This window comes from Sinohyriopsis cumingii, chromosome 5 (assembly GCF_028554795.1).
Source record: "Sinohyriopsis cumingii isolate HCF-2022 chromosome 5, ASM2855479v2, whole genome shotgun sequence".
Classification (NCBI taxonomy): Eukaryota; Metazoa; Mollusca; class Bivalvia; order Unionida; family Unionidae; genus Sinohyriopsis; species Sinohyriopsis cumingii.
In genome coordinates, this window is record NC_142965.1 from 116,159,557 (window position 1) to 116,171,505 (window position 11,949).

The window sequence follows — 11,949 nt, forward strand, 5'->3', positions numbered from 1 at the left end:
TACATGTGTCACCTAAAGGAATACTTTCCTTATCGACATCATTCTCAGCTTTCTTTGCCATGGCTCTGGTAACTGCACAAGCTGGGTTGAAATCAGGGGATTGTTTCAATTGGATCGCCTTTCTGATCTAAACAAGACTTGTCAGTTACAATTGGATTAACCACAACCTTGTGTCCAGCTAGGCTGTTGCCTAGTAATAAATGAGTGCCCTCAACGGGTTAAGTTCTCACAGTTCCGACTGTCACGGGTCCTGAGACTAAGTCTGATGACAAATTTACACAATGGAGGGAAACATTAACAAAGCCGCAGGCTACTCCCTGAATAAGAACATTTTCATTGGAATATACTGCTCAGAATGAAGTAAGGTACCTGACAATAAAAGACCCTGAGATGCTTCTGTGTCCCTTAAAATTTTAATAGAGATAGGATTGGCCAAATCACCAAAACGTGACATAGAACCTTCCGATATGAATGGTTCATAATTCTCCATAATAAAATCAGACTGGGGTTTATTAGACCCAACAAATGTATTGCTTTCAATACATGACCGTGACCTTGACCTCATAGAAATAAGAGCATTTTGAATAGTTCTGTCTTGATTCTGATGCCTAGTTTTCAATTTGTAGCAATCAGAAATAACGTGTCGTTTCTTCTCGCAATAGGTACACGTAAGCTTGATTTTTAAAACTTGTGCCAGAATGATATTTAGAAGGGCATGTACTAGGCTGAAACCCTTTTCAGCCAGAAGACTTCTGAGTGGAAGACTTGCCTACAAAAGAAACATTATGAATTAAAGAATTCTGTTCAGCAGCACGAGCATAATTTTCCAAGATTTCGATCTTATGCTCATCAAGATAAATCTTAATATCATTATGGACACAGTTTTTGATCTCTTCAACTAATACAAGTTGTTTGAGACTTTCACAATCCTGTTCAACTTTCTTGGCTAAGTACCATCTATCAAATAACTGCTCTTTTTCTCATGCAAATTCGACATGCGTTTGACCAGCTTCTCTTTTTGCAACATCAAAACTTACATTTGCATTTGAAGTGGGAATGTGCTTTTAACTTGCCAGTTCTATTTCGTTTATTTTAAATTGATATCCCCTCTCTTCCTACTATTTTTCCAATTGTAAATGCATTTGCGCTTTCTGTTTCTCTAATTGTAAATGCATTTGCTCTTTCTGTTTCTCCAGTTGCATTTGTTCATTCTCTTTCTCCAATTTAAATGCATTTGATCTTTCTGTGACTGGAATTGTTCTTTTTGTAACTGCATTTGTATTTCTTTCTCTCTTTCTTCCTTATTTAATTGCATTTGTTTTTCTTTTTCTTTTTCCTGTCTCTCTTTCCCTTCTCTTTCTCAAATTGTAACTGCTTTGTTTGTCTTCTTTCTGAAGTTCCAGTTTCCTTAACTTTAATTCCATCTTGTATTTCAATTTTAATTCCTTAACTTTTGTGTCAGAGTCTGATACAAACTTACCGATCGAAACCAAAGCACTTTTATCCAAAACATTCTTTTCTACCAAATACGGGGCCAAAATATTTTTTATTTCTTGCTTCATTAAGGAAGCTATTGTCTCAGAAAGATCATATATTCTGCCAAGTTGAATAAATTCATCTTTTCTCAAAAGGTCTAATTGTTCCTGGGTAGGACTTGAAAAAGATATTTCCACTCTTGATGACATTGTAGCAAAAGCTTATTGATTTCACTAACGATTTCAAAATTGTAAAAAAAAAATACTTGGGATTTTTTTAAAGTTCAAAATTAGGGGAATTCAAGTTTCAAAGAACAAAGTTTTCTGAAATATTTAGTCAAAATTCATATATCCAAGGAGGAGCAAACCAATTTCTTTGTTACGTGTTTAAGCTTTCATAAACTGTAACAAGAAAAAAGTGAAGACAACAAGCTTTGTAAAATTTAAGAAATAATTTATTTCCCTAGAAAAACAAGGTAATATTGAGGAAAAGAAAATACGGTTTTATGATTCAAATCCAAACATAATCCAAGAATAATCCAAGAATTATAAATTAGAAGTCCTAGTAATACAATGCTGTAATAAATTTGATTTCGTGTCCCGACGAAAATCCAAAATGGAAGGCGATGACGTATACTATAAACAGTATAGTACTCATGTGTCTACAGGTCTTCGTTGAACCACGTAAAATAATATTCCAGTTTTGAATTCCAAATAAACTTCAATAAATGTCTTTGTCCAAAAATTCGGTATGAGCACTTTTTTATTCCAAGGGAAAATAATTAATCTCTTAGAATCCAAATAATTTGAAGAAAAATAAACTTTAACTCCAACTGGTCACAAAGAAATGAACACCTTGACGTCGAAATGTTTAAAAGCCCGACTAAAATTATTTCTTAATACATCATTATTGAATCTGACTACTGCGCAATTCCGGTAAAACCAGAAGTCCGAAATATAGGCTATTCACATGTCTAAATTCACGTACACCAGTACAACCTCGGTTCTGCCCTATAAATCGCACAATAAAAACAATCAAGGAAAGAAGTTGTTTATTACAAATGCTGCTAATTCTGAATCAAGTTCAGGAAACTTGGTCAGCATTAAGATGCAAAGTTCTAGTAATAAGTGTTCACGAAAACACAGTCAGGTAAAACTAATTTCTGCAAAATGTAAAATTCCAGTAAACAAAATTACATTGCTGTAACATGTAACGGAATAAAAATTTTAAACTAACAAACAAACAATTTAATCAAATCAAGCATAAATTAAATCAAATATACAGTAATAACGTATATTTAAAAAATAATAAACGTTGTTTAACGACCGACAAAACTCGGGGAGTTTCAACAACACAACTATAAATTCATTAGATTCGTAGACACTTTTCTAAAACACGAATGAATAATTATGTGTTCCAACTGAACATCTTTGCAAATTTTACTTAACGTACGACACAAAATGTTACGTTTAAACCTAGCGTAAGTTGTAAATAAGACTGGACTTGAACTCAAATGCAGTAAACACTTTGTTTACCACTCACTGTCATGGACAAAAATTAAACACAATATAAAAAAGAATAACAACGTCTTATAATATCTACTTGGTCCTAAACGAAAATGGTTTTGAGCTGGACAGGTTGTATCGATATCAAGATACCTATTTCCCAATCTTTCGTCCGCATCAGAGAGCCTTAGCACCAAAGGTATTTACCAGAGTGATGAAGGTAATGACTGCTCAAGCATCTGACTATCCCCGCCACCATTAACCGGTAGTTCGACAACTGGCTTCTGCACCATAGCATGTAAAAGTCCCTGTTCCATCATATGACCTCATGTTGTTCCATAGTGATTCAGCTCAGACTTATATCGAATCTAGAAAATGCAGAGATCAGTCCTTCCTGTGACTGATTTTACATAGAAATGAGTTTCCTCACCTATCTGGGCTGCATGCATGATCTCATAGCCAGCGCAAGGAGAATTATGGATCTATTGCGAACTCTGAAGGCAAGAACACAATGTCTCCCAGGTTTTACTGTTCAATTCTGGGGACTTTGAATTCTGTTTTGGACCTGGTACCCCTAAGAAGAGTCCATTTATGATTTATATACTTTCTCCACTGTGCGACATGAAAACCGAACCCGGATATCTTTGATTCTTGTTGGAGTTCGATTGCATGCCCCTGTACTCAAGCAAAACAGAAATATGTTCCAAGGCCACTGGACCCCAGGAAGAATGTGTGATAAACATAATCAGCTTGGAAATTATTGCTTTGCATTTTCCACTGAAAGGGTTCCCAGATGAACGCAGGGTTCATTCTATGAGTTCTCTTCAGACAACACATCAGTGATTGCATACCAGAGACGAGAAGGAGTATTCATACTTCTTATCTCTTCTTGAAAGGCTTGACATTTTTATGCTTGGAAGAATCAGTAGGAGTTTCACTTTGTTACATTCTGCGAAAATATCTTTGCAGACATTTTCACGAGGGTACTCACAATTTTGTTCAACCTTCGGTTCAGTTCTCTGTTGGACTTGATTGCCATGACCAAGACGCCGGGGCGGCGAATACGTTCAGTTGAGGTGGTGTCGGCTGATCACTTGTCTTAACCTACAGCTGATTGCACAGGTATTAGAGAATATCAGGGTATCCACAGCTCAGATTGTCTTAATAACACCATTGTGACCTCAACGGTATTGGTTTAGTGACCTTCTCGGCTTGTTGATAGACCAACTCAAGTGGACGAACTGACTATTGCAACGCAAAGGATCTCATTAGAACAGTCCTCAGATTCTCCTCTAAATTCAGTCTTCCTTCATCATAAGCAGTCCAACTGCATTGCAAACAAGATTATAAATTCCATCATTCAGGCTCGGATACAATCTACGTTCATGGTCTATGATGTAGATTGGAGAATCCTTGGCTTTTTTGGTGCATTAGGAAACGTGTTAATTCTAGATGCCACTCTTTCTGTGGATATTTCTTTTTATATTCTACCTCTTTGAGGAGAGGTCATGTTCAACCCCACAATTATAGTTCATTGTACAGTCATTTAATGCATATTTGAATTATCAAAGGCCCAATTATTGGTTTAGATCTTCACTTAGCAGATGTTCTTAAGTAATTCCATCTGCACCAATAACAAAGGATTTTCCATCTGCAGAGTTCGGAGTTTCAAAATCGTGATGCTTAGATTGAAACTCCTGTCTTTTATAGGATTTGATATAAACACTCTTTTGGAGCTTTCAGCTACGTTGTTCTCCAACAAACCCAATGACCCTAAGGACTGCTAACTTCGACAGATATTACCAATCCTATTTGTATCTGTGCTGCGAATAATCAGGATATGTATATATGTATGTTAGGTTGACTTGACTAATACATTTTAGCATGGGATGATGGTCTTACCCTTTCTCTTCTTTACCTCTAACTAGCTTTAAGCACAAAAAGTCTTAGGCTGAAGACAGATGCTTGGTACAACCCATAGGTAAAAGTCATGGGGATCAAAATAGAAGATAGATATTGCCATGGAGAAAGCTTTAGCTACATTGGAGACATATAATGATATAACACTGCGACATATTTTCAAGACTGTGTAAAAACATTTTATAGTTATAGAATTACTCAGTGAACGGAAGAAATGTCTAAATAGATAAGATATATATTAGATATACAGGACATACTGATCAAGATTTAAATATTTAGTTCTTTGATTTCCATGATGTCAATTTTGACTCAAAAAATATTTTCAGCAATGTCCAATTAACAGAACAATAACAATGTCCAATTAACGGAACAATGTCAATATTTACTTACCCTACTTGACTGATGTAACAATAATCATTCAAACTTACACAGTATGATGGAAATTTATTAATAATAGATATAAATTTTGCATGAACATCTGTTGGGTGCTTTCTGTATGAATATATTTTAAAAAAAAACAATATTGTTCCAGACCTTTTTAATGCTAGAAGAGCTGGAATCCGATTCACAGTTAAGGTCAGCATCCAATCCGAATACCAGACAAGATGACTGTTTTGTGACCATAAACGATGTCACGGCCATATGGGATAAGGTACTGCCTATGTTTGATTACTCTGCTAAGAGCATGACTATGATTTATTTGTGTGTGTTTTGTGAAATAATTGGCATCTTGTTCAACTGCCCACTGAAAATACAGATAGCACATACAATTTTGTTGCTTTCCAGGCTTATCTGTTCTCACAAAAACACGCCTTTTAAGGCAATTCCACAGAAAATGATTACATCAAACAAATGTGTGTAATCTATTTAATATGCACATGTATATAACCAAATTAGATTTGCAGACGTTTTGGAGATTATTGAAGGGCCTGCATTAGTTAAAAGTCATGAAATAGCGGTGACTTTTTCCGTTCTGTTGTCATTATCAACATTTGTTATGGTTTCTGGTTCTAGGTTTTTCACTTGCTTATATTGTATAAGCCCCTTGATAGATTTACTTCAAATTTAGCGTGCATTATTAGCTGTTGGCTGTTCAATCAATAACTCATGTGGTTGCCCTTCAATCCCACTACAACGGTTACATGGATTAAACTGTCAGGAGACAATTCATTCTCCGATATAATGCCCCATTTTCGTTTTGATCAAGGTAACACATTGACAATGTTTGTGAATGTTTTGTTTCAAGTTTGATGCAGTAACTCCAGTACCGAGTCAAATAAACGTTATATTTTTCTTACACATGTAGATGACTTCATACAGATTTTGAGTCAGTTGTAATATGGGTGTTTTAGCTTTAATTGTGTACACTATTTAAAGTAGACTTTTGCAGGTAAAATCTTTACACAAGTATGCCAAATCTGCTTGATGTACCCCAGCAATGTTTCAATCATGTTGATATGCCTCTGTATTGACGATATTCAATGTATGATTGGAACATTTGTATTAACTACTGCATTTCTGAAACTAATGTGTCTTCAGTGTACATCATTCTAATACGATTATGCAACAACTGCATAACCTAATCAAATAAAGTGCTGAAACAATTATGTCAGATTTCGTCGTTGTTTTTCTCTTCAAATACTAATTTGGAAATTGATTGAATACATAGTAAATTTAAACTTGAAATATATGTAACATCTAACTAGGTCATATAGAGATTTAGAATTTAATTGTGTGGGACAAAAACTAAACGTATGTCATCATTCAACTTTGTTACAGTTCGTAACACCACATTTAATATATAGTTATTTGCTGTATATGGTTTTGTTAAATACAAATTAAACCGTTTCAATCACCTTTCCAGACCTTGAATCAAAACACTTTACACAAGATCTCTACTTCAGTGAAAAGAGGACAGCTGCTGGCAGTCATAGGGCATGTAGGATCTGGGAAGGTAAAGTATATATTTGTCAGAGTTAGACAATGAACTTTTAAAGTTGCACACTAGGACTGACTCTCTAAACATTGTTGAAGCCCCATCAAAAACTAGCACACCCAATAATAATATGTTTTGTTCCATTTCATTACTTTAGAACAATATGAGTGTATGTATATATGTCATCAGTTGATCATGCTCATCCATTGTAAAATAATTAGTATAATAATAATGAAATGAAAATTTAAGGCGGTTGACAACCGTAAACATGGTGATTATGATGTTGCAACTGTAACATCCTCGTTGCCTTTAATATGGAGTTCTCGAACTTTGTGACCAGCTAGAACTAATGAAAAGAAAGATTACATTTTCTTTTTCATATTAATTTTTATGTCGCTTATTTCCATTTCAAATCGAAACATTGTCGAATATACCCTGTTCCATTTACATGTTGTATTTCGTTTGATGCAACAAGGCTTGCTAGATTCGCTTTTATCCTTTAATAAACTTTAATTTTCTCGTCAGAGGTTTTAAGTTTGCAGTCGTAAGTTCAGGATTTTGTTCCATTCCTTGTTTAGTGGCGACATCATATGCATACAGCTATTAAAGTTCCAATGCATGTTTATTTATCGACCAATGCAATTATCTCAAGTACACATATGATAATCACTCTAAACTGAAAGTTGACCTGGCGCAGAAAATGAGCCAGTATTATTTTGGCAAGTTCATTGCAACATTAGCACTAACATTTAGACCATTTTGTATCAGCAGTTTACAAAAACATCTGCAAAGAACTAAGTGTAAATAACAATAGACTGGTAACTGGTTCTGTGTGGCAAGAGGTAAAAACTATCGGTACGTTCCCCACAATACATTACTGTTTTTCCTGTTATTTTGCTAACACCAGTTTCATATACTAGCCTTCTTACCACCATTGTGTTCCTAAACATTTTCATTTACTGCAATAGACTCGTACCTACAAGTTCCCGGAGATGGAATATGTACATGTATCACTGATGAACAGTTAAACTTCCTTTAAATCTTAGCTACAGGAAGAGACATTGTAAAAGTTTTCTAGTGAGTCAAATAGCAAGAAATATTAATTGCCAATTGGAAACTTTTAAAGACAAACACACGCACACACACACATATATGTAGGTGTAAATTATATTCACTGCTTCAAATTAGTATGTTGCAAGATAAGTAAGGATAGCGAGAGACGAGACGAGCATATGGTATTCATATGCAAGCAGTACTTAATTACTGAAAATGTAAGGAAGAATAACAAATGATATGGATAGATAAAAATTAGATTGAAATCACGTCTCATGGTATCCATACAAGCTTAATGCTTAATGACTGCAAAATACTGAATGTATGGCGTGAGGAACAATTACTACTGCAACCATAAGTATACCGGATAATGACAGCAAAGTATTGAAGTTAACACGTCACTAATGTTTGGACAAAACCGCCGATTGAGCATCTTGTGAGTTAAGTCTGCTGCTACACATAATCTTTTATAAGGTAATTAAACCATTAAATGCTGTATTTAACAAGGCTAGCTTTTTCAAAGCTACATATAGTTATCTTTCACATATTTGCATGTCATCCTTTATTATCCCGACATAGAATGGTATGATTGATGAGACTTTAAAGTCCTGCAATACAGGACAATGGTCGTCACCAGTGACGCCTTTCTTTTATATTGTGATATATTAAGCATAGAAATCCTGTCAATTTGACTTAAATTCTTCTTAATAGACTCCTCTCTTGCATATTCTGGTGGCTGAAGTTGGCTCGTACATGCGGCACTCCCAAACAAGGGAGTGATTTAATTGTTTTTAATATCGGTGGCATCGTCGTACTTTGATAGCCTTGAAAACGTTGACACTGTGCTAATTGCATTGAGAATGAGGCAGCTGGTCTTATGTTTGATTCATATGCAAATTGGTGGCATTATCCAGTTTTGCCACCCTTAAGCCACTATGTTAATGTTATGGTTGTCAGAAAATACCGAGGATGCAGCTTTATGGACAGTGATTACGGAAGGGATTATACACATATCCTTAAATAACAGATTATCTTTTTGTTTTTGGCTGCATCGACACATTTTGATGTTAAGTGAAAGTGATTGAAGGTGTTATGTGTATCAAGATATTATATTTCTAAAATAAGGATACTAGCTTTCAAAGGCTTTTCGTGCCAATTAAGGCGTGGAAAGCAAGACATCACCCCAACAGTGCTGGTCATTTGGCTAAAGTGGATTATTTGATTCGCGTGCTCCGAACCCTTAAAGGATGACTCATGACAATTTTGGTCATGAAATACAATATATGTTCATGACACTGGCCCTTAAACGTAATGTCTCAGTTCAAGATATAGTGGATTCAATTTGATGGAATGCCCAGTATACATTATCCAGCTTCTATTTACGTAACACGGACTCTCATATTATATAGGTAAATGTTGACAGCAACTTGTAGCTGTCCAAACAGTTACTGAACCGTGTTCATGACAACACACCCTCAGCCCCAGGTAGGACTTTACAACCTTCGCTGGATTTACCCAGAATACGTTTGCGTGTAAGCCAATAGCCATATGTAGGATTCTACAAGGATCTAACTTGTACGAGTACAAACGTTGGATCATCGGTTGCGCTGCTTGTGTTAAAAGTTCATGCCTTTAGTAAAGCAGTCAACGCGCTTACGTAGGGTGATATAGGAAGAGGTCGCATCCTCGAGCATTTATTCCTGATCTTACCTGTTCTCCTAATGTTAAAGTGATTGGGCTATGTATCTGATGGAGAAATGAATGTTTTAAATTACATATCTCTGTAAATACTTACCTAATCATGTAATTATCAATTCATTCCAAATTTACATGGAATATGTACGAATCCATTTCTAGGTGTTTAACCTGGCAGCAATTTCGTTTACTGATCATAACATATTCTGGAAGGGGCTTTAATATGTAAGAGTTGTCCCCTATCGTCTATATGTTAATGTTAATATCATCAAGAACAAATTTTCAAAGAAACGAAATTTACTTAACCTATTCCAGTTTGTGGCATCCCAATGCAATATATTGGTATCACTGGGATTTTACTAAGTTTTTGTTTTCTTCTCAATACACAAAATAACTTTAACAGTAGCAATTGTCCATTTTGATGACGTTTATTACACCCAGCCAAAAGATTTGCATGCATATTTAACCAGTACAAGAGGATCTGTAGAGAGACTCCTTCCTATAAGTAGCGTTTATTTGGTAAAATTGCAGAATGTGCCACAAACACGGCGTTTTAACGACCTGTACCACCCTTATCATTACAAGAGTAGGTAACCAAAGCATGTTTCGCTTCAACACCTAATCTTGTTACATCAGTACCTGCCATTATTAATATGAGATGTGATGATATGTGATTTTGATTTATAACGTAGCTTTAACCATGTTTCAGTCATATCGCTACGATGTCTGCAATGTTCCAGTTTATAGTGATGTCTAGCACTGGGGCATCATGCCGCAGACATGTAGCATGATGTCCCATCCAGTCACATTATCCTGACACCAGGCCGACCAGTCCTAACACTAACCTCTTAATGCTGAACACCAAGCGAGGCAGCTGTTAGTACCATGTTTGTAAGTCTTTGGTATGACTCGGCCGGGAATCGAACCCACGACCTCCCGTATCCGAGGCGGACGCTCTAACCACTAGGCCACCGGAGCAGTATTAACATGAGAAGACTAACAGTGCTTATTTCAAGCCACAGAATGAAGACATTCAACAACCCTGCTACCAGTCCATTATACAACTCTGTGAACAGTAGTTTTCTCTTCCCTATCATTCTCTTACTAATGTTTCATGCTTACCGCAGTTCTATATTCTTGCTGTCAAGCAGAGTCATCAATGTGAAGAAAGGAGAGTGGCAAAATACCTTTTTTTATAGAATTAATTTTTCACGACAATTCAAAAAGGTCGTTTACAAAACTGACTCGTATACATTTTCTCCATATGATGCATCTCATGTTCCTATAGGCAAGATTCCGTTATACTGATACATGAGCCTGTATAACATTATATTATGAATGTACAACAACAGTTCATTATTTTAAATATAGATTAGCTAATAATTATTTATTATGCCAATATTCCAGTCTTCCCTTTTGATGGCCGTTCTGAGAGAGTTACCCCTCTTAAGTGGAAGTATTCAAGTGAATGGTCGCGTAGCCTATGTAGCCCAGAAGCCTTGGGTCTTTTCTGCAAGCTTAAAACAAAATATTACCTTTGGAAATCCTTACCAGAAAGAGAAATATGACAGAATCATAAACGCATGTGCACTCAAGAAGGTAAGAATGGCTGTTTTAAATTCTGAACAGTTTCTTGTACTGTAAGCACGTGTAATGTACTCTTGTTTATCCGTTAAAATTGGTTGCATTACAAACAGTTGGGTTTAACATGACTATCATACAAATAAATATAATATAGATCTGTTTTCTGTGATGCACATATATGTATGCAAGTAAATTAGATAGATTGTATAAGTTAACTGAAAAGACCACTAACCTGAATTAATACATCACAGGGTTAGTTTGCACAACTCTACATGAAAAGTGGCAGTTTACTGCTGAAATTAGAAAGTATTACAGAACCTCATTCAGCGTCATTAATTAGACATTTAAGCATAAACTAACAACATTGGATTAATGAACTGGTAACGTGTAAATCTCCAGTATTTGGCATTGAAGTGAATAAATCGGAGTCGGTACATCAGATGGGTGACTAAACGTGTAGTTGTAAGTTGTAATAAAGACAATAATATTTATTAATACAACGTTTCACAATATAACCGAGATAGATAATTAAGCAGATATCAGATAAAGTCTACTACACTGCATATAATTTGTATCATATATTCTCAACCTTGCAACGCTTCATCAATATGCTACTTCCTAAATTTATCCCAGCTAAGAATTTTCTGATCCCAAAATCAGCCTCTTCACAATGACAATGTAAAAATACTTGAAGTCTGCTGTCACATTTACTTCTCTCATATATAATCCTTTTCTCGTTTATCATGGTACTGATTATTTCATTCCCATGCATATTATACC

General features: G+C 35.4%; 1 protein-coding gene across 1 annotated transcript in view; it reads left to right on the forward strand.

Moving 5' to 3' along the window:
* Positions 1–11,949, forward strand: part of LOC149800036 (ATP-binding cassette sub-family C member 4-like) — a 143,292-nt gene that overhangs the window by 57,813 nt on the left and 73,530 nt on the right. The window contains exons 9-11 of the mRNA XM_089959559.1: positions 5,434–5,553; positions 6,766–6,855; positions 10,993–11,184. Coding sequence (XP_089815685.1) covers positions 5,434–5,553; positions 6,766–6,855; positions 10,993–11,184 — 402 coding nt within the window. The remainder of the gene's footprint in view (positions 1–5,433; positions 5,554–6,765; positions 6,856–10,992; positions 11,185–11,949) is intronic.